The following is a 24,617-nucleotide window of genomic DNA, read 5'->3' as shown; positions in this document are numbered from 1 at the left end:
AGGCTTGGAGATCCTTATCTGGATCTTGGTTTGAAGATCTTGAGCCACAGTGGCTATGAATTCCAGAAGATTGAATCTCCGAGTTTAAGGAACACACCTTTAATCTGGGCTACGCCTTTCATCTGGGATTAAAGGTGTGGTGGAACACACCTTTAATCTGGGCTACACCTTCTGCTGGAGACAATATAAGGACATTGGAAGAAGGGAGTCTAGCTCTTGCTCTTGCTCCTTCGCCTGCTTGCCGTGTGAGACTGAGTAACTGCTAGATCCTTGGACTTCCATTCACAGCTGCGACTGAACAATTGTAAGGAATTGGGCTGCCGACTGTAAGTCATCAATAAATTCCTTTACTATCTAGAGACTATCCATAAGTTCTGTGACTCTAGAGAACCCTGACTAATACAGAAGTTGGTACCAGGAGTGGTTCTAGAGTAACAGAAGTACAAGGATGAATCTTTTAAAATTCTGGAATTGGCTTGTTGATCCACCAGCACTTTCAACTATTGAAACCTCTCCAGATTCTCTCCCTCCTGGGAGCTCAGAGAATTTTGAAGACCCATGGTTGAAACTATATTCCGAACTTAAAGAAGCTAATGCCCTTGATTTTCTTAATGAATTAGGTGATTCAGTGCACAAAGCTTTCTACAAGATGGGGAAAAAATCGAAAAATGATTTTACTGGCTGGCTGCTCTTAGTATCTGTGGAAAAAATGATGAATGAAAGGAAGGAGTTGTGTGATAAAATCGAAAGGCTCCAGACACAAGTAAACGATCTAAAAGTTGCTAAGTGTGTCCTTGAGGAGAATCTTCTCTCTTGTAGCAATAGAGCTCAAGTTGCAGAAAATCAAACAGAAACTCTCATTGTAAGGTTGGCTGAACTACAGCGAAAATTCAAGTCTGAGCCTCAGAGTGTGTCGACAGTTAAAGTAAGGGCTCTAATTGGCAAAGAATGGGATCCTACAACATGGGATGGGGATGTGTGGGAAGACCATGTTGAAGCTGAGAATTTTGAATCCTCAGATTCTCAAGGGTTTGCCCCACCTGAGGAAGTAGTACCCTCAGCCCCACCTCTTGAAATAATGCGTATCAGAGGATGGGAAATAAATCCAACCAAAATTCAAGGACCATCTACCTCAGTGAAATTCTTAGGAGTCCAGTGGTGTGGGGCATGCAGAGATATTCCTTCTAAGGTGAAAGATAAGTTATTGCACCTGGCCCCTCCTACAACCAAGAAAGAAGCACAACGTTTAGTGGGTCTATTTGGATTCTGGAGACAACACATCCCTCACTTGGGTGTGTTACTTAGGCCTATTTACCAAGTGACTCGGAAAGCTGCTAGCTTTGTGTGGGGCCTGGAACAGGAGAAGGCCCTTCAACAGGTCCAGGCTGCTGTGCAGGCTGCTCTACCACTTGGACCATATGACCCAGCAGACCCGATGGTACTTGAGGTGTCTGTGGCTGATAGAGATGCTGTTTGGAGCCTCTGGCAGGCCCCTGTAGGTGAATCACAGAAAAGGCCTTTGGGATTTTGGAGCAAAGCTCTACCATCATCTGCAGACAACTATTCTCCCTTTGAAAAACAGCTCTTGGCCTGCTATTGGGCCTTAGTGGAAACTGAACGTCTGACAATAGGACACCAAGTCACTATGCGACCTGAATTACCCATCATGAGCTGGGTACTATCAGACCCTGCAAGTCATAAAGTGGGACGTGCACAGCAGCAGTCTATTATCAAATGGAAGTGGTATATACGTGATCGGGCCAGAGCAGGTCCTGAAGGCACAAGCAAGTTACATGAAGAAGTTGCTCAAATGCCTATGGTTTCTACTCCTGTTACAATGCCATCTGCTGCCAAGCATGCACCTATAGCCTCATGGGGTGTTCCCTATGATCAACTGACCGAAGAGGAGAAGACTAGAGCCTGGTTTACTGATGGCTCTGCACTTTATGCAGGCACCACCCAGAAGTGGACAGCTGCAGCATTACAACCCCTTTCTGGGACAACCTTGAAAGACACAGGTGAAGGGAAATCTTCACAGTGGGCAGAACTTCGGGCAGTACACATGGTATTACAGTTTGTTTGTAAGAAGAAGTGGCCAGATGTACGATTATTCACTGACTCATGGGCTGTAGCCAATGGATTGGCTGGATGGTCAGGGACTTGGAAAGATCACAATTGGAAAATTGGTGAGAAAGACATCTGGGGAAGAAGTATGTGGATAGATCTCTCCAAATGGGCAAAGGATGTGAAGATATTTGTGTCCCATGTAAATGCTCACCAAAAGGTGACTTCAGCCGAGGAGGAGTTCAATAATCAAGTGGATAAGATGACCCGTTCTGTGGACAGTCAGCCTCTCTCCCCAGCCATCCCTGTCATTGCTCAATGGGCACATGAACAAAGTGGTCATGGTGGTCGAGATGGAGGTTATGCTTGGGCTCAGCAACACGGGCTTCCACTCACCAAAGCTGACCTGGCTACTGCTGCTGCTGATTGCCAGATCTGCCAACAGCAGAAACCAACACTGAGCCCCAGATATGGCACCATTCCTCGAGGTGACCAGCCAGCAACCTGGTGGCAGGTTGACTACATTGGACCACTTCCTTCATGGAAAGGACAGCGTTTTGTTCTTACTGGAGTAGATACTTATTCTGGTTATGGATTTGCCTTTCCTGCACGTAAAGCCTCTGCTAAAACCACCATTCAGGGACTGACAGAATGCCTCATCTATCGTCATGGTATTCCACACAGTATTGCTTCTGACCAAGGAACTCATTTCACAGCCAGAGAAGTACGACAGTGGGCCCACGATCATGGAATACACTGGTCTTACCACATTCCCCATCATCCTGAAGCAGCTGGGCTGATAGAAAGATGGAATGGCCTTTTGAAGACGCAGTTACAGCGCCAATTAGGTGGTAACAGCTTGGAAGGCTGGGGCAGAGTTCTTCAGAAGGCAGTATATGCTTTGAATCAGCGCTCGATATATGGTACAGTTTCACCCATAGCCAGGATTCATGGGTCCAGGAATCAAGGGGTGGAAAACGGAATAGTTCCACTTACTATCACTCCTAGTGACCCTCTAGGAAAATTTTTGCTTCCTGTCCCCATAACTCTAGGTTCTGCTGGCCTAGAAGTTTTGGCTCCAGAGAGGGGAGTGCTTCTACCAGGAGCTACAACAAACATTCCATTGAACTGGAAGCTCAGACTTCCCCCTGGTCATTTTGGGCTTCTAATGCCCTTAAACCAACAGGCTAAAAAAGGAATAACAGTGTTAGGAGGGGTGATAGATCCAGATTACCATGGGGAAATTGGATTACCTCTTCACAATGGTGGTAAGCAAGATTATGTCTGGAGTGTAGGAGATCCCTTAGGGCGTCTCTTAGTACTACCATGTCCTGTGATTAAAGTCAATGGGAAACTACAACAGCCTAATCCAAGCAGGATGACAAAGGACACAGACCCATCAGGAATGAAGGTATGGGTCAATCCTCCAGGAAAAGAGCCAAGACCTGCTGAGGTGCTGGCTGAAGGTGAAGGAAATACAGAATGGGTAGTAGAGGAAGGTAGTTATAAATACCAATTAAGGCCACGTAACCAGTTGCAGAAACGAGGATTATAAAGTAATATGAATGCCCATTGTAAATTTACTAATGCGTTTGCGATTGTACGAGGGATAGTTATATCATGTTAGGCGTATTTACAACCTTGTTATTGTTTTATGTGAACATGAGATATTATTTGTGTCAAGTTGACAAGGGGTGGATTGTAGTGGCTATTCCTGGTTGTCAACTTGACAATATTTGGAATGAATTACAATCCGGAATTGGAAGGCTCACCAGTGACCCTTATCTGGAGGCTTGGAGATCCTTATCTGGATCTTGGTTTGAAGATCTTGAGCCACAGTGGCTATGAATTCCAGAAGATTGAATCTCCGAGTTTAAGGAACACACCTTTAATCTGGGCTACGCCTTTCATCTGGGATTAAAGGTGTGGTGGAACACACCTTTAATCTGGGCTACACCTTCTGCTGGAGACAATATAAGGACATTGGAAGAAGGGAGTCTAGCTCTTGCTCTTGCTCCTTCGCCTGCTTGCCGTGTGAGACTGAGTAACTGCTAGATCCTTGGACTTCCATTCACAGCTGCGACTGAACAATTGTAAGGAATTGGGCTGCCGACTGTAAGTCATCAATAAATTCCTTTACTATCTAGAGACTATCCATAAGTTCTGTGACTCTAGAGAACCCTGACTAATACAACACCCCAAAGATAAGTTGCAGTAGAGGATACAACCATCTACAGGGCTAAAGATGGAGGGGCTGTCTAGAAGGGACTTGAGCAGTGATGGAGGAGATGTACCTGGAGTCAGTCAGTGTCCTGAGCACATCTTCCAGAAAAAGCGACAGCAGAACGAGTGTAGAATTAGCATCTGGAAGTCCAGCAACCCTGGTTGCTACTGGACTTCTACCCTGTCCATTTGTAGGGAACATTTTATCCACATTCTTGATAGTGATTTGAACAAAGGGGAAAAAGAAAGAAACAGTTTCAATTATGCGGGTCACCGCTATAGGGAAAGGTAGACTCTGAAGTCCATCCCCACCACAAAAACTAATGGTGAGTTCAGGAAACACTTTGGAGCCTGTATAGCACTTAGTTAGATTGCCAGAGAAACCCCCTTTCTTTACTGAGCTTCTCAGACACCGCAGGAATAGCAGGAAGCCTAAGCCACCCAAGGTGAGCACTCAGTGGCTGCTTGGCCTGCTGAAGTAAGAAGATATAATCTTCAAAGGAGGCTGTGGGATTTGAACTGGGCACAGTGTGTACATATGACATTGAATACAGAACTTAAAAATTGAGGAATAAGAAAACTAGACAAATTGTTAAGAAAAACAGCAAAACAAATCGGTTCCCAAATTGGTTCAGCTGTGGATTGCACTTGTCCAAGCTTTGTGTGGGTATGGCGCTGCTCTTCAGAGATCCGAAGGGAACGCTGAGGGCAGGGGACAGACAGGCAAATGGAAATGTTCTTAATTAAGAAATATTTGCAAAGAAACGAAAGTGACAAAAATGTACCATATGGGAATGCTTGAGCTGAAAAGTTCAATAACTAAATTGAAAATTTTAACTCATAGGTTTAATAGTTTATTGAAGCAAGCAGAGAAATCAGTGACACTGAAGGCAGATTTATAAATGTATAAATGTATAAATGTATAAATGTGCAAGTCTTGGCTTGCTTGCCTTCTATGAAGCATGTAAAAATTATGCCATATGTACTTTGCTGTTGTTTAGTTTTCTTAAATAATTTTAGCATAACAGCTTTAATATCATAAGGCCACATTTATTTTAAAAACATTTTTGATATTCTGAGTACTACTCAGACATAAGGCACATGGATAGGGTTTCTTTTCTTTTTTTTTTTATTTTTTTTCTCCCTCCCCCGACCCCCAGCTTTTCTCTAAGTGAAATTAACTTCTTTTCCCCTGAGTTTTCTGGAGATCATGAGCATACTGGCCTGCCAATGGTGGAAGATAGGCATTTTTCCCCCCACATAATTAAAAACACAGAGTTTTTAATGCCTTTACTCCTGTTAGATCCCAGAATTTTCTCAGTGCTGTCCTTGCTGTTCAGAACCTAAGATGCAGTTCTCTTCTGAGCCAATGCTTATCGCCCCTCTCCCACAGGAAATGGAAGAATTTGCTTTTAGACAAGTCTAAGGCGACACTGTATTAGGAAATGTGATCTGTAAGAGGACCCAGATCTCAGCTCTGTAGTTAACAGCAGTGCACATGAAGGAGAGCTGAGAGACATCGAGATGATGACAGGCCAACGCTGGAAGGACCATGCTTTGTAGGTGTTGCTTAGTAACTGTGCTTGGGAATTCAAGTCCATCCTCATAAGAAAATGTAGAGCTACATACAGCTTGAGGTTCATTCCAGTTGCTTTATAAATTGTGACTGAATTTTCCCACTGTGGTGCTAATGCTTGACCAACAGCAAGGTAGCTGGAAGCCCAGAGCCCTGTGACTTGAATGTTTGTTCCATCTTTCCTTATAGTGAGGTATTCACCAGGCATGCATCTGGAACATTAGGGCAGTTAAGATCGGAGCTGGTATCTTTTCAGTCAAGGTACTGTAGTGATAGAAACTTCACAGTTAGTTTTATGACTTTAGAGAATATTGACAAAGTTACTAATCACTCAAATTTCTCTTGAGGTAAGACCATATAAATTCTGTGAAGTAGAGGAGAAAAATCCCTCCAGTTTTTAATAAGTCCAATTGCTGACTATAATAAAACACACTATAAAGAGAACTGTATTGGATGTTAACACACAGTTGTTATAAAAATTACAAATTTATTTAGTTTTCCTTTATGGAAAGTGGACAAAATTTCCTTGTAATGAAATTACGGGATGTTGCATCTGCTGATTGAGACAGTACTAAATGAGAAGCGGTGGGCTCCAAAAACAGTGGCTAGGACTTCAGTTTCTCTCACAGTATGGAATGGATCTACTCTATTCTCATGGGTTCATTGTCTCTTGTGTTTCCTTACACCATCGCTCTTGTTTGTGCCCAAGAAACAAAATTTTGAAGTAAAAGTTAGCTTTTTTGCTTTTGATCTTGTGTCTTCTTGGTTGCTTTCTATGAATGGTGGCATCAACTGTATTGCTCGGCCTTCAGCAATAGGACTAGTGTGCTAGAGAAAGGGCTCAGTGATCCATTAACTGGCTGCTCTCCCAGAAAGCCTGGCTTGTTTCCCATGGTGCCAGATAACCATCTTACTGTTGTTGTCTGGAACCCGACTCCCTCTCCTGGCCCCTGTGTGCACTGCGGGTACATGGTGCAGATACACAGGTCCAACACTCACACGCATAACATAAAAAATATATCTTTTAGAAATAGCACTGAAGTCAAAGGACTTTTTAATCTTTAGCTTAATCTTCAGAATGCAAGTCAGTATGATCAGTTTATAAGTCAATATAATAGATTTGGTTATTTTGAAGTTATAAAACAAAAAGTATAGTATTAACTATAAAATGAAACCCCCCACTCCCCGATTTTCTGATTCTTATTTTGCTTGAGTCAAGTTTTTCTATTCCTCCTGACCCCTTGTTCTGTTTCTCATCCTTTGTCACTTCCATGGCTTTCTGTTGTCACTCTGCACGCTAGTACAGCACCTGACTTTCCAGCTCTACATGCAGCAGGTGACTGAGAGTTTCCTAAGAACAGGATGCAATTCCTCAGTGTTGATAAAAGATGGAAGATGGTGTGTAGCACAAAAGGCCTTTCAAGTTCATACCAATATTTTCCATCCTTTTTAAATCTTAGTGTACCTGAAGAAGCGTTCATTTTAAATAACGTGCTAAAGAACCCTTATTATTGTTGTAAGTCTCAAGACCTTGGACCATTACCCTGAGGTCATCCCGTCTTTAAACTGGGAATCCACTTGGCCCAGGAATCCTTATAATTTTTGGCTACCAAGGAGCTGAGGTTGACCTCCAAGGTTCCCATTTCAGCTCAGTAATTTTTCTTCAGATATGAAATCAAGTAGCATCCAAATATGGATTTATCCAAGTTTACAGACGAGCATTAGGAACCAGGTATCTAAGGAAAACAAAAGGCCTCCTCCCAGCTGCCGCTTTTTAGGTTACCTTCCCTGACTTTGCTTTGTCAGGGTTTTGTGCACATGCAGCGCTTCGTTCTGCATTACATCATAGACTTTCTCTTTTCACAGTACCTGTCCTCGGTGCCAGATACACTCATTAGTCATACAAATCTGGGTTATGTTTTTCTAGGAAAATTAATTACTTTAGGTTGGCTACATATGGTTAGCTTGTCAGAAGGAAAATTTTAACATATTTTGGGGTGGTATAATGTAGGCATTTAACCAGCCTTTCTTTCCCCTTCCTCTTTGTACATAAATAGTACATTAATCTATGCTAGGATTAACATATTTTGTAATACCTCAGCATTGCTTTGCATGGGGCACTAAAACATTGGGACTGCACCTGCTTCCATAATCATGAGTGGGGGCCGATGAAAACCAGAGCTGTCCTAGGCCATCCTTCCCCGTCTGAATGGCTACAATCACATGCCCTACATTTTAGTCGTCCTCTTTGTTCTTCACCATTCTGACGGTATTCAGCTTAATAAGTGGCACCCATACTGCTGATGTATGTGGGTGTCTGACATTGCAGACTTTAAGTATTAAGGAATAATCCAGGAAAGATAATCTGTTTGGGGTCATGCAATGTATTTTAACTCTAGTCAAATGAATTTCCGAGAGGTAGTCACAATTTATCCCTACTTTTTGTGATAAAGATCTACAAGGATCAGTTCATGTACTATAGGAATTAATTTTCGAGTATAGTGACCCTTGCTCATTCTATAATTTTGTATTGCTTAACCTATAAAATACATTAAAAATACCTTTGCTGAGTCTATTTTCTTTCTATTTTGTTGTAAAAGAAGGTGCTTCCTGTTTTACTTTTCCCTAGTCAGAAGTTGCAGACATTCTTTGAACCGAGGAAAGTATTTTTAGTGCCTGTAGAGTGGAGTTTTTACTACTTGTGCTAGTTTGGCTCTTGGGAGCTTGCTTATTGTACTGCACACACGTGATGCAGATAAGTTAATTTGTATGTTATTGTTGAGACCTCAACCACGATGAGGCTTTGGCTCATCTGAAGTCATTCATTTAAAGGAAATTCATTCATTCAAAGGAAATTCATTCATTCAAAAAGTAAATAGGACTCGAGTCCTATTTATTTTAAATAACAATTTAAACGACATTGTTATGAGTATATTATAACTGACTTTTATTGCACCTGGGTCCCTACAAGTCTCATTTAACATATTTTACCCTTTCCGTTAGGATCTTGGACATGAAACTTCATCATTTTTTATTCCTGTTATATTCTCTCACTGTGATCTGCTCTTGCCTCAAACTTCCTTTGATAGTTGCTTGAACAACTTCAACAGTTTCACTATCACCGCCTCATTAGGGTTACCAAGGCCTCATATTGCTAATGTATTTCATCAGGGAAACCATCAAACTGACAGAGGTTTTGAGTTCTACCTAAGTGGATTTTTGTGTCATGGGTAACTGGAATAAAGGGTGTTAGCTTAGTGAGAACAGCCTTTTGTTCTTTCTCACCATTAAGCCTTCCGTATCCTCAGCAGCAAAGCCAAGTCTCCCTAGTTACCTTGGCATGTGACAGCCCCGTGGCTTTGTGCTACTCTGTCTTCTTGCTATGCCCATGTTTCCTGACTCTGATTCTGCTAATTTAGTATGTGTCAGGAGTCATTCTACTTTTCTGTGTTTCTGAAGAAAGTCAATTTAGTACAAATTGGGACCTATTTACTCTCCCTCTATCTAACACATACTGTTAGTCAGCAGGGCTTCTGAGGACAGCAATTGCTATTTGAGGCAAACAAACCTTTTTTAGACCTTTCTGAATATGTTTTAAACATGACCTAGTGCATTTCGGTATTGAGTAAAGATTATTTAGCGATTCTGTGACTGCTTTGTCGTCTGTTTCCTATGCATCCCGTTACATTTCTTAAAACTTTGTTTTTTGTTTTAATGCTTATTTGATTGCTTAATTAAACTTCACTGTTTCATTAAAGCTTTCTTTTCATTGCACATCTGAATTTTTAATTTTGTTTTTGAAGGATGGCTGGATTCCTTACAGAAACAAGCAGAGCTCCTCTCTTCCTGCCATCAGTTTCAAGGGACATATTGCTTCTTCCGTACTGTCATACCAATAAATCATCCCAGATTACTTGCCGAGGTACAGTGCTGAAGTATACCATGCATTTTAAAGGAAATCTGCTATTTTCTTTTCAATCAGATGAGCAATGTGAAGAGACTCCGGCCACGGCTCAGTGCTATTCTCTTTAAGCTTCAATTTGAAGAGCAGGTGAACAACATCAAACCTGACATCATGGCTGTCAGTACTGCCTGCGAGGAGATCAAGAAGAGCAAAGGCTTTAGCAAGTTGCTGGAACTTGTGTTGCTAATGGGAAACTACATGAATGCTGGCTCCCGGAATGCTCAAACCTTCGGATTTGACCTTAGCTCTCTCTGTAAAGTGAGTTTGTTTTTTTAACACACATATTTGCCTGAACACTTACTTTTAAATGTCAGCCTGATTACATTATTTAAATATTTTTATTTTGATGGGCTCATTATCAAGAACTTGAAATGAACCATGAACTCAAACCTAGAGCGAACTGAGCTAATTTACTCAACCTCTGAACTAAATCCAAATATTAATTTTCTCTGATCTGCAAATCCAACTGAAGGATTTTATTTAATAACTAAATTATATCCTAAACCTATGCTTTCTCAAACCAATGAAATAGAACATCAAAATATTACTTAAGCTTTATATTTATTTAGTTCAGGTACCATCATCTAGTTTATTGCTTAGGATGGTTAAATTTTTTGCCTGTAACTATTTAAAGATTTCTCTATGTTGTTTTGCATATGCAGGCTAAAAAATAAAAAATGAAATATGAAATATGAAAGCAAAAGTATTAGGAAAACACATATTTCAGACCTCATTGATGAGTTGAAACTATTATGAAAACTGAGTGAATTTAAATAGTTCTTTATTGTTTTCTCCTGGTTTCTTTCAGCTTGGATTTCTTTGTAGCAAGTGCATTCAGTGTTTTGTATAACAGACCACTTTTATGGGGTGTGTGCCACTGTAATAATGCTTTAGTGATCTGCTTGTCATACATTATTCTCAGTTACACATTGCAAGAAACCCTATAGAGGCCACACTCTGGTTAAGGGATTTAATTTTTACTATTTCTAGCTTGATAGAGAATTTGAGAATCCGTTTCAGCTTTCAGTGTCGGTCAGTGGCCATCTGAATGGTGACTTTACAGTCGCCTCACACTGTGGTGTTGACCCAGGCCTTCGTGGTCATCAGTGCTTCATTACATTTTTCTCTTCCCCTTTTATTTTCCTGCCTTTGTCGCCATAGCTCTCTGTATTTGGTTACACTCTCTGCTACAGGTAACACTTTTCCTGCATCACAGACCAAAGCCTTTAGTGCTGACTCAGGGTAGAATCCTATGGTGTGTGGTTTACCCTAGCCTGGTGCTAAAGTAGCTGATGGACACTTACTAGGCATAATGGAACTCATGTTTTCTATAAGTAAACACAGTTATATTTGTTTTTGTCTTTATATTTACTGATTCATGATATGGAGATTCAGTGCTTTAATGGAGCTGTTTACAGACTCATATGGCAGTGGAGTTAGGCCAGAGATAGTAGCTCAGTAGTAAGAGGGCGGTGAGTAAGTGTTCAGAGAGGAAAGGAAATGCTGGATCCTGCTGGAAACAGTTGCAAGCCAGAAGAGGAGGTTGCCATGAAGCTTTTGCATGGTACGTGTGGTTACAGGCTGCTTTAGTGCTCTGCATTCTTGATACGACAGGATTAGGGGGAAATAAAGACTGAAGTAGGAAGTCATTAAATGTCTCTAAATGCCATGCCCTGCAATTGTGCATTTCTAGAGTTCTGTAAGCCATGTAGTACAGTGAGATGTGTTCAGGAGTATAATTCTATTATCAGACAAAGGTTAGCTTCACTGTCTAGTAATATTGCCATTGAGGATATATTGCTGCTTAAGTTTGCTAATTCAGGTTTAAATTGAAGTATGCATTTATTTCTCTTGCCTGAGTCATATTTACTACATTTGCACTGCATATTAGATATTCAGCCTACTCCCACCACTGCAGGAAGTCCTACTGCGAAGAGGGATGACATTGTTATGGTGTTAGAAATTTGGTGACTGGCTGAAATGTAGTACCTGACCTATGACATCAAAGTAAGAGGAAAGATAGGGAAGATGTTGTAGTAGAGAAAAGGAAAGGGGACAAACAAAAGTTCTCTATTTGTGCTTTCACCAACTGATGGATTCTTTTTCTACTGATATGCCTGCAGTGTTAGGTCAAAAAGGAAGTAGCTATTATTTTCTTCCTTTTGTTTACCCTACTATCTTAAAGGGCAGCTTATTTAAGCCGCTGTATGAGAATACTTAACAAGAAACCTGGATGTCTGCTGCACACTAATCACTAACAATTGAGATGATACAGCTCCAAGCTGAGGTAGTCACCATGCAGCCAGAAGTGGAACCATAAAATAGATGGAGGCTAGAGGACAATTTCATCACCAGAGAGGCACCCACAGGTTTTGGTGACTGTGAGAGGCTAAAGGAGAAGTTGCAAGCTAGACAACCAAATGAAGGAAGCCAAAGAAGACGAGGGCGGGAGGACACTGGAGCATACTGTGCTATACCTAGAGAACACTTATAGTTTGTTCATTAGCACACAAAGTTATTTTTACTTTGGGTTTCCCACCTTAGCAGTATTGTTTCATGTACCAAACGAGGGCTACCTATTCTTTCTCTTCCTTCCTTCTCAAAGAGGTGTAGGCAGGGGACACTGATTCGTGATGTACAGGAAGTCAATGCACGGCCTGGCTCATGGGAAATAGCTAAAGAGTCGAGCAGGTTGTTGCATTACAGCAGTGTAGTGTGTCTTATTTATTTTGTAATGGAAAACAGACACTCTCTCATTGAGACACAGTCATGAATACATAGTAATTTTTAAATCTTATACAAAAACAATGCACGCTATTTTGTTTTACTGCAATTACTCTCTACATAGTTAATCTGTCTTTGGATGAAAAGTTGTCTGTGTTCATGCATTGGTACTGGGCATTTTTGATCATCACTCTTTAGAGATTTCTGTTGTACAAGAAAGAGAATAAATACTACACCTTCATTTTTATTAGCCTGCATGTCAAGTTGAAAGCATATATTGAATAAGATTCTATCTCTGCATGTTTGTTATCAGAAGTAGCAGCTCGATCTTTGACAGTTGTGATTAAATTTTCACTCCAAGTATAAAGCATTTGGTTTCTTGATAAGCCCCTGCATATAGGAAGCTCTTTATTTATTTGACAGACTAAAGTCAAGAAATATTTTAATCTGTTCAAACATGCTGAGTAATTATATGAAATTTAATGTTCTATATCTGAAATTCTCATTATATATATTATATTCATATGGAAAAATAAAATTATATAATTCTGGGCCTAGTAAATTTGTAGAATACTCTATAAGAAACCTTTTCAAATGTATTTTTCAGTGACCATGCTTTTCCTGGTTTAGGTAGAGTGTTTTGAGTACCTTGCCTTGCCTTTTCAGAAGGATGAGATATAGAATGTAAAGAAAGAACTCTTTATTTGCTCATGAAGTTGTCTGAAAATAGTAATGCTTTGCACTTCAACTAAAACTTAGTAGTAGGCATTTTCTGCACTCATACATGTTACATACACACACACACACACAGAGAGAGAGAGAGAGAGAGAGAGAGAGAGAGAGACAGACAGACACACACACACATACCCCTATCTGTCTTGCTAATGATAAAAATGTGAATCCATTTCCTTAGAAAACTATCATATAGATGGTAGATGCTTGTATGACCAAAATAATGCTTACCTGTAGAATTTCTATCCCTTTAGTGATAAGAATGTTTCCTTAAGAGAACTCACCAGCCTGGACAAAATGTTTTATTTCCAATTAAATTAGCATTCTAACTATTGAATGAATTGACCTGATTATCAAAGTTCAGCACTGCATTATATAGTAGTATATGAGATAATTTTGACTTGTAAATTTAAGGAACAGATGGTTCAAGTCTGCACACAGTGGTGCTGACATGTGTTTAATAATGTTTACCAATATCTAATGAGACGTGTGACTTCGGAATAACAAATCCTAATCAATATTATAGAGTGCTGTAAATGTTTGTTCTGGATTATTGAACTACTGGACTTCCTACATTGAAGTAACAGGTTTGGTTTTGTTTCCTTTCTTGGAAAAATACACTTTTGACTCCCCTTTTCTCCCCTTTATCTCTTGTAGGAAATTTTCGGTTGTCTGTGTCTAAACTGTCGAATGTTCACTGCCATGTTGAAATTACCAAAACAAGCATAATCATGTCCTGTAGACCTGGGCATGAGAAGGAAAGTGGCTGAAGAGCAGGCAACCCGACTTAAGTTTGAGTTTCTGTTTCTAGTGCAGAGTCTTCCACATGACCTTCTGGATACCTCCTTTTTTAGCATAAGCTTTCCTAAAGTAAACGAACTTCCCTAAGTCTGTGATGGAGATGATTTAAAATGGAAACATCCAATTTCCATTTTCTTGAATGTACCGACTGTAGTGAGCAGCCTTTTGAAATTGTGAACCTCTCCTACTTAAGTGATATTTATTGATTTGCAACATGGAGTACCCTTTAAATATCACTAATGCTCTATCCTCTTCAGCGGTTCCCCTAAGTCAGAATGCTTTGTGTGGCATTTTACAGTGGGTTCCAACAGGTGACTGTGCTGCTCAGCCCACACGGGGACTCATTCTGTCTCTTCTCCAATGCTTATGTACTCCAAAGTGGGAAATCCCTGACTTATGGTCTGGACTTAAATAACCAACAAACAAACAGGAGGAAAGGCAAACAAACCAACAGCAAAACAAAAACAAAAGGAAACAACTTAAGGCAGAGTGGCGAAAATAATCCCTAAATCTGCTGCCTGCTCCTCTTTCCTGCCAATCCGAGCACACTGCTGAACAGGAAGAGTTTCGAAGAGACTGTGAATCCCAGACAGAGTACAGGAAGTGCAAGGCCAGTGTCTGAGTCATTGTACCAAGCCTGCCGCCCACAGGTAGCACCTCGGTCTCCCTGTGCAGTTGGAGCCCTGCAGCCTGTCCCAGGCTGTTTGTGGTTTGCATATCTGTCCTAGTTATACTGCTTAGGTTCTGTGTGTGAAACTGTGACTTCATGTGTCACTTTTTCATGTCCTCTGAAGCTATTTTTAAGAAAGATCTCTGCCAAACAAACCCATTGTTCCATCTGCATTCAGGGTTTTAGAAGGATTTTTAGTTTCATCCAATTGGCACAATTGTGCCAGTGCGTTCTGGCACCCTTTGGAAGTAAAGCAGTTATGGGCAAAGAGTCGCCAAGAACAAACGCCACTCTTGTTTCACATACAGCCAATTACATCACAGGAGTGCTGACTTCCGAGGCAGTGGGCAAGTGTAGAATGCTGAGCCCCTTTGACTTGATTCATGCCTTAATCCGTACTATTTCACCAAAAACTATTTCATTGAACTTCCTAAGTATCCCTCCTTATACGTTTGTTTTATTTCAATTGATACAATGCCTTGTAAACTAAGAGCATTCTTCTAAAATCATAAGAGGATTTCTTTGCTTGAGCACAGCCTTTGTACTGACTCTCTGCCTTCAAACCAAGCTTTCCTGCTTCCCCAAAGCGGACTTTCCCTCAGATAACCCCCGCTAGCATTATCCTCAAAACCATTCCTGTAGACACAGACAGACACCAGAGCTAGCAAGCAAGATTCATTCAATCTGCGATTTCTGATTCAATCCAGTTTCACATTTACATTTTTTAAATGAAAACTCAAAAGGTCCCCGTTGCTAATAACTCTAAGAAGTTTTTTGCTAACCTTTTTTTTTTCATATACCAAGAATTTTTTATTGTTTGAGCGAGGGGGTGTCAGGCAAAATAATATTATTATCCATACGGTAATAGTTTATCAATTTTGTTATTTAAGTGCCTTTAGACTATGATGATGAAATATATTCTTAGGTAGAACTCATATCAGCATTGGGAGGTTATATTGGAACTGACCTTTATTAAAGGAAATTACATTTATTAAAATTTTTGAGCACAATGAAAATAGTACTTAATGGAGATTTTTAGTATTGCATGTGTGTATCAGTTGGTATATTGTCTTACACTTAAGAATCTATAAGAAACTGCATGAAATATGAAGTCATTGGAAGAAATAAATTAATACAGAAAATTAACATAACCAAATTCTTACAATTATACCTTAAAAAGAATGTGATGTTAATAAAATTTTAGTTAACCTAAACGAGAAAAAGGGTAAAAAAAAAAAAATAAAGTAACTATGGTATATCTGTGTCAGCATAAAATGAATTAGCATTATTCATCTCATGGACATTGAAAGGATAACAAAGGAATACTATGGATATAATTTGTACCTTCGATGAAATGGACCCATTCTGTAATTGCAATATAAATGTGTCACAATATAAAAGACTAAAATAACCCTCAAAGCCTTTATCAAAGTAATTTAGTCAATAATTATTAACATCTAAAGGATGAAGAACGTGGTCTTTTCAGAAAGTTTCACAAGTTTAATTGTAGCAAATATTTAAATTCAAATTAAGGTCAGTTGTCTCTACTGTCCCTCATCTAGTGGAAGCACAAAGAATACTGACTAGTTCTATGAGGCTATGCTGGCTCAACATTGAAAATCAGTGAGTAAATGAGGAAAATACCTAATTAAAAAAAAAAAGAAAATCAGTGCAACTCATTGTATCAACAGGCTCAACAAAGTAACCATGATCAAAGATAATTGGCAAAATCCACTCAGAGGAAAACTTACTAAGCAATTATAAAAGGGAACTATTCCAAGATGATAATAAATACCCAGAGGAGCCCCACACTTATCACCCAATGTAATAGACAGAACCTGGATGTTTGTGAACGAAGCATGAAGTGTTCCATGTTCACAGACAGGAAGTCTTTGTATGTTCTTAAGTTGCCATCCTTTTCTAACTTGACCTGTAGGTTCAAAATAGTAGTCCAGTTAAACTGTTAAGAAGGTACATAATGCATAATGAGAAAGCAATTCCATATTTTCTATGGGGAAGCCAAAGATCTTGAATAACTGACACACAATTGGAGAAGAGCAGCATACTCAAGTCTGATACTGCCTTACTTCAAGTCTCAGTATAGTGCTACTATAATCAATATATTGTGATTAGCAATAAAATAATGTTAAAAAAACCTGACAAAATTGCCCAGAAACACACAAAAATAACAACCAACTGGTCTATGACAAAGGAGGAGCCCTTGCTAAGAGCTACTGTTTGAACCTCCTTTAATCATTGGCTGCTTCTTTGCAAGTCACTCCTCTAATACATCTGTTCCCTGCCATTTCCTCTGCAGATGTAAGTAAAAGTCTTTTCACTTGGAATACGGCAACAACAACACACCAGAGAACTACCAAGTTCTACTACCCAAGTCTCCATACATATATGAGGGAGAGGAATGATGATCCACTTAAACCCTTGAGAAAAATTGCCAGCAAGTTGTGCATTTGTGTGTGTGTGTGTGTTTGTATGTTATGTCTATTCATTTTCTTTTCCTGAGACAACAATTTCTGTGTAGCCCTGCCTGTACTGGAACCCCATCTGTAGACCAGTTTGGCCTTGAACTCAGAAATCACTCAGTCTTTCATAGTTCTTGTATTAAAGGTGTGCCCTACCACTGCACAACTCTGTATAATACAATATATTTTACAAATTAGTCAGTAATCACACTCATACATATTTACCCAGAGAATCTGAAAACATGTCCACACCAAAGCCTATACACAAATGTTTAAAGAGTCTTGTTTGTAGTTCCCAAACAAGGCAGGGAGCAAGATGGCATTGAGGGGCTGAAATGGCCCGACTTTAACAGGAATAGTTGCACTACAGAATGCTGTGCAACATAATACATATATGCCTGCCTGCCTCCCTCCCTCCCTCCCTCCCTCCCTCCCTCCCTCCCTCCCTCCCTTTCTTCCTTTTTCCAAGTCATAGTAAGCATTAAATGAAGGAAACCAGTCTTAGAAGTCCTTGTACTGTATGCTCCTGAGTGTAGCATTCTATAAAAATATGATTGCAGGAGCAGTAGAAAGGAATGGTTACAGTGTTTCTAAGGACAGGGAAGAAGGACTGGAAAAACAGGAAATCATATTTTAAAAAAAACTATTATTTTTAAAAAAGGTATTGTATTAATATAATAGTTATAAAATACTATATTTATACAAATACAGTTACAGAACTAAATAGGCATGCCTAAATTAAGTATTTTCCTAGTTAGCAAGAGGTGTAAATGTTGGCACATCATTTATAATAGTGTACCATATTTATGGATAGTGCTGATGGAGTCCATGTGGCAGGGGTGTGTGGAATTTACTATTTAAATTGAAAACTTATCTGTTAATGTAAACCTTAAAACTGACTTTAATTTAAATATAACTTGTTCATTCCATTCATATTGATGATTTTGATTACTCTGTCAGCATGTCATGTGATACAGTTAGATTAAAAGATGGATACTTTGAACAGTTTTAAGAAGTAACTTTGTTTAGACAATATTAGACACCAGTAAATTAAAAAATTTCTTTTAAACTACCCATAAGGATTCTTTTACAATTCATATTGGAGAATTCATATTTAACAAGAAAAGTATATCAACACAGTAATTCATATATCGATCTAGCATAACATTATATCAGAAAATAGTAACTATTATAATACTTTAGTTCCCCACAGAGCGTGGTCCAGTGTTTGAGTTTTTAAAGTTCTGGAGGAATGTGGTGCTGACTTTCCTTAGTTTTCTTCACATGGAGTTTATTTTTCATGGTGCTATTACATCCATCCCCAACAAACTTTATTTTACAAAGAACAAGAAATTAAATATGAAGTTAAAATAAGGTCTTATATGTCTGCTTAAAATTTATGGATATCTTTCCCTCCTGTGTAGATGACTGAATTGTATTATCAAATTGTCTGTTAGAAATCCATGAGCACTAGTTCATTTAATGGTATGTGAGGTGACAAGTGTTGTTGGTTGTTGTTGTTTTGTTTTTATTTGTAAATAAAGCAGCTGAAATAAGAGCATCCTCCTTCAGGTACAAATGGCCTAGGGAAGGGTATCTGCTTCTAGAGGTCTGGGGGCTAGAAATAGAGGAGAACTGACATTGAACCTTTCCGTTGTTTTTGGTGCTCTTTTTTTTTTTTTTTTTTTTTTTTTTTTGCTGTTGTTTCCATCCACTGTGTTTTAAAGCATTTTGTTAGAACCATCATATTTTTCAGTGGCTGAGACTACACACGCATGCACTCCAGTCATGCTCTCTAGGTGAAAGCAATGATTTGCATAGGGCACTTGGTCTCTCCGAATTCATTTTGTCCCATAAATAATGGCCATAATACTGACTCCCTCAACATACTCTGGCAGATGCTTGCTACATAAGACTGATGTGTGGTGTATGATCTGACTGGTCCATGCCTCAGAGTAATTGACAAATACTATTCTTCTAGATTGTCCATTGTATCATTCCAGGGTTAAGACTTGGGTTGTTGGTTAAGCATTCACCAAGGTCTATAAACTCTACAGAGACACTGCAGTCTTGATGTACATTTAAATATTAGCAGCATTATGGCCAGAGGAGGTTTTGGTGTTACGATATTAAGATAATAATTTTTCTTCAGTGAGTAAGCGGCTATAGGGTTTTTTTGTTCTTGAGAGCTACAAGAAAATATGTGGTTTTGATCTTACAGTTTTTTCCCCTTGTCACTAAAACAATAGAATATTCTTCAAATGTCATCCAAGTTTGTGTTGAGTACCTTTGAAATGTTCCAAAACCTTGCATTGGCACTACAAGGGAGACCTACTGCAGACTGACAAGCGGCCCATGATTTATTATGGGGCCCGCTTTTAACATTATTTTGTTTGGAATGAACAGAGTGTTTAGAGAAACTCCATCCATCTTTTTGTTTATTTGACATTTATGCCACATTTAATATATGTTAAAGAAACAATCCATGAATAAGGAATTCTGTTTAGCAGTGATGATTATTATCTGTCAGATAAGTCTCTTGACAGTCACACAGAAGGAAATCTTGTCAAGAAATGTCGGTTTAAGATTTAAGTAGGCTATTTTAATATGAACAAGATTCCGAATGAAATTTCATTTTCTTTCCAAGAAATAGCATTACAGAGTGTGCTTAAGTTATTTTTCATTTCAACAAAATTAGCACTGTCTCTCGATTTTACTTGTAACTCAGTCACTGATTACAAAGTGGTTACTAAAAACAGACCGTATCATTTGTTGTTAATGTTTGTCAAAAATTTAAAATTTAGAACACTAGTGGATAATATCTTTCTAAATGTGCTTTGTTATGATTTTGTGTTTTCTTGAAAGCTTCACTTTAAATTTTGTACCTTCACATGGTTTGTGAGAAAGAGAGCAGCCATTTAGGCAGGAGGGACACCATGGCCACCTGGGTCAGCTACAGGTGCCTCTTAGCCAAGCCACTCATTTACTAAGCTAGTTTCAAAGCAGTCTGGAAGTGTTGAGTGGTTGCTTTGTTAGAAGTCTCAAAATTCCTAAGTAACAGTTAGGAGGAGATGGTTGGCGTGGGCTTCTTCTTAGTATTCAGTGGCTATCCTCTCTGATACTAGGTTTCTCCCACCATGTGCCTTGCTGATCAGTTGACTTTTGATATGATGGCCTATGGAACCATTGCCTTCCTTTGGTGTGTTGGTGTTTCATTGCCCCCAAGCAACCAATGTTTCACATAAATACTTGCATTTATTCTACTCTACTGTATCCTATAACCTGAAATCTTTATTCTCACCGATCTTGGATAACATTTGAGAGTGGTCCAGTGGATTATAGTTTTATCATAGATTTCTTAAAATATTAATCCTAATGGTTACTGGCTGCTTAGCTATATCATAAGAATTTATGAAAAACTTTATTAAGCCTCTGCAAATTATAGAGGTCAATGATATTTTTCTTAGTCAGATTCCTCACCGGAATTTCTCATGAAGGAAATACAGTATAGAAGATAATAGTGGGTGGCTCAGAGTCCACAGGAGGAACAGAATGCCCAAGTGGTTACTTACATACACTACACACACACAACGGAATGTAGTTTCAAAGCCAAGTTTTTAATTGGACTAGTCTTTTTATGTAACATACATAAGTGGATGTTTGCTGAATTTGAGCTTTAACTTTTAAAAATGATACTTTGAATGAAGCAGAATAATAAGGATGGTTATAAATCAGATTAAGGTTTGTAGTAAATCTCTAAACACAAAGGACTAGAAATTTTCAACTGACCCAAGCTTGTAGAATGAACTATGGAGAGTAACTTTTGAGTCTCCTTATTTGTATCCTTGGATTGGATTAGATTTCTGCTGTTTCTCTAAGACCAATTTGAATCCATTCTAATGTATGTTTACTGAGTTTGGATTGGAAAGTGAATTTAGAATTCCTTTTTAAATTATTTGACTCAGTTTTATAATGGTTCCTATGCGTAAACTGAGGTCCAATAGCTTAGCCTGGGCTACTAACTTATTAAGGGTGTGTCTCTCATTAGAAGGTCATCCATATATGTGAATGGCAATCTTATCATAATGGAGCCTTCAAAATGTACTATTGAAACACATTTTGGGATATTTTGAAGTGTCTGTGGCTTCTTAAAGAAGATAGTTTTAAATAATGTGTTCAGTGTATATTTTGGAAGAAATATGAGGATCATTCTTGTTGCTCTTGTTGTTGTTGGCAGTGGTGGTGTGTGTGTGTGCACGTGTGTGACTGTGAGTGCATGTGTGTGCATGTGCATGCTCATGCTGTAAATACACTACGCAAGGATTCTACCACTGAAGTACATTCTCAGCCCAGGAGCTGTTTATTCAGTAGTCCAGGCCAGTATTGGAGACTTTCATATGCGTTCATGGGACTCCGTCAGATGATTAACCCAGGGTCTCCAGTACAGTCTTCTTTATTTTTGATGACCTAGAAGCTGTGTTTTCCACTGCCCAGTAGTGACTTGATCGGTATTTTTGTTTGTTTTGTATTTATTTAATTTTATTAAAAATATTTTTTTTACAGTTCAATCACAGCCACCACCAGCCCCAAATACACACCAGTCCTCCTAGGTCCTCCCCACCAGTCTATGACCCAACTCAGTTCCTTTTCTACCTTTCTTGTTAGTGAAAACACACACACACACACATACACACACACACACCCCACACACACACACACAGAGACAAAACAACACAAATCATAATGAAAAAAAGAAAAACACAAGAAACATACATACACATAGAGACAGACACACTGACTCGGTCTAACGTGGAAATGGTTGGAAAGTAAGCAGTATTGCCCTGCGGCATCGCACTACAACCTCCAGCTCTCTGGTCAGTTCTGACACAAGATGAGTGGTTTTTGCTTATGTTCTTTACATATGAATCTATTATGAATGATGACTTTTGTGGTAGAAACTTATGCCAGGCTTCTTTTAGCTTAATATTCATACCTTTCTCCCTGTCAAACCTCCAGAGATCAAAAAAACGAGTATAACCACTACTCCCTCCTGATTGCATTCCTTGTTCCTGTCAGGCCCAGATTGGTCAAGCTTTGCCAACTCAAGCTTGTGCCTGTTTTTGTTTGTACTTTTCAATCTGTGTACCTGCTTGTTAACTCCTGAATTTTGAAAGCAAGGAGCTCACAATTTTTTCCAAGACCAAGTGTGTTATTACAAGGTGTGACAGCATTTTCCATAGTGATAGTGTCATTCCTGAAAACTGCAGGGTTGTTTTTTAGGGAGGACAAGACTCATTTATTTCATTGTTTTACACACAAACACACACACATACACTGTTTATATTAGATTTACACATATATTTATATCATATATATTTATATATAAGCATATACATTTACATATAATAAATATATCTATTTATTACATTTACATATATAAGTATGTATATATTAAAGAGAGCAAGAGTATAAATATGAACATGGGATAACTATTTTAAAACTTCTCAGTGTAAATAGGAACAAAACGCCAAGGTATTTTTGATGGAAAACGAGCAGAAGCAGAGGTACTTCTTGTGTAAATGCCCACAGTTTCAGGATTCTGCCATTTGCCTACAACTATTATCACCTTCTAGGTTTTCTTTTACTCAAGACTAAAAGTGTTTTCTTCTCTATCTACCCCTCCAAAAGCAGCTCCTAGACTGTCTCCACGAGCGGTGTCAGCTGAGTTTCCCAGCTCACACAGTCTGGCACCTCCATACCTCTGTCCACCCTCAGGGCAGGCTGCCTTAGTTTCCTTCCGGGATTGCTGGTGCTGCTTTTACCATTAGCCTCCATACCTCCATTACTTCCTTTACTCTACGCTTTATCCTCTCAAACTGCAGGGATGTGTTCACATGTGTCTGTGACCATCTCTCATCCAGTTCTATCACTTCCAGTGCTTATGGAAACGTCATTTCCGTTATGCGGTCTATTTTTTGTTGTTTTCTGCAGTTTTCAGATTTATTTCTTTCCATTGACCCTGTTTGCACCCCCAACATATATACATCTTTGGTTTCCAGGTACTCAACCTATGCATGTTTTTTTTCTCATTTACAGCCTTGTGCCTATCAGCTTTGCACTCCTATATTATCTATGACAGATTTTTAAAAAGGGTTTCATCTCCCTGTTTTGAAGGTCCTAGGGCTTTGTGCCAAGGCTCTGATCATCTTAAAAATCTCTTTGCTAAGATACACCACGACAGATATTAATAACAGGGAATATGTGGGCGCAGATGCACATGTCACAGGAACAGAGCTACGATGAGCGCTGGATTTCTGTCACATCCTTTTGTAAGGACTTAGGGGTCAGAGGAGAAATCCCTTAGGACTTCCTCAAACACCATACTGCCTACAGATTCCACCTCGCAGTATCACAACCCAAGTCCAAGCTTCCAGCAAGGCAACCCTTGGCGGACAGGCAGGTCTGTCTTTAGGAAGCACTTCCCAGACGCGTTCTGTCTGCCTGTGCTTGAGGATTCTCTCAAGCTCTTCCCTAATCCTATGCAGCTAAGGATTTCAGCGGTTCCTCTCAGGTGTCATAGCCTCTTAGATATTCTTTGTGAGTGTTTTTACTATCGTGTCTGTTGCTACAGGACGAATATGCTGGGATTTTTTTTTTTTTTCAAAAAATGAAGTGACTGCTTGAAGCAACACTATTTTATCATTCTATCTACCATAAACTCTACAGTGTGGGACAGGTAGGCCAAGTAATAAATGCATGAACTGCCCAGGTTGTTTTTGGTTCTGCTGTTCCATAGATATTCAGGCTATTCTACTTTCCTAGGCATTTCATTTTTCCCCACAAAGGATTGCATAGTACATTGCTCTTGAGTCATTTCTCCTGTATTACAAATGTTACTTTTAAACCAATATCAAATAAAACGTACTAAAGTATTCAAATGTTTTCAGAATGGAGCAGGTTTTCAAGCTAACTTCTAGTCCACAGAGTAGGGTGTTACAGGAATCAGTAGATTATTAACATACGTTGTGTTTTCTCCCTTCTCGTTCACTTAGCTGAAGGATACAAAATCTGCAGATCAGAAAACCACACTCCTCCATTTCCTGGTAGATGTATGTGAAGAAAAGCATGCTGACATCCTTCACTTTGTGGACGATTTGGCACATTTAGACAAAGCTAGCAGAGGTTTGTGGTTTTATTTATAAATATCTATGTCATTGTTCTGATCTTTAATTCTAAGAGACTGAAAATAATGTGTTTTATTTGTACATATTATCTATTTTGCTAAAATAATTACTTATGGAATGAGACTATTTGAAAAGAAATTATAGGCTAATTTTATCAGTTGTCATTATTAGGAGTATGAATTTCTTTGGTTAACTAACC

The 24,617-nt window shown here is 39.0% G+C and overlaps 1 protein-coding gene across 3 annotated transcripts in view; it reads left to right on the top strand.

Annotated features, from left to right (window-relative positions):
* The window catches only part of Diaph3 (diaphanous related formin 3), a 485,891-nt gene that overhangs the window by 264,760 nt on the left and 196,514 nt on the right, over nucleotides 1-24,617 (top strand). For all 3 annotated transcript variants that reach the window (NM_019670.2, XM_011245123.2, XM_006519312.4), the window contains 2 exons: nucleotides 9,846-10,085; nucleotides 24,287-24,416. In NM_019670.2, coding sequence (NP_062644.1) covers nucleotides 9,846-10,085; nucleotides 24,287-24,416 — 370 coding nt within the window. The remainder of the gene's footprint in view (nucleotides 1-9,845; nucleotides 10,086-24,286; nucleotides 24,417-24,617) is intronic.

The sequence above is a fragment of the Mus musculus genome, chromosome 14 (assembly GCF_000001635.26).
Source record: "Mus musculus strain C57BL/6J chromosome 14, GRCm38.p6 C57BL/6J".
NCBI classification, from domain to species: domain Eukaryota; kingdom Metazoa; phylum Chordata; class Mammalia; order Rodentia; family Muridae; genus Mus; species Mus musculus.
Note: the sequence above shows the minus strand (reverse complement) of the source record. Positions and strands in the feature narration are given on the sequence as shown.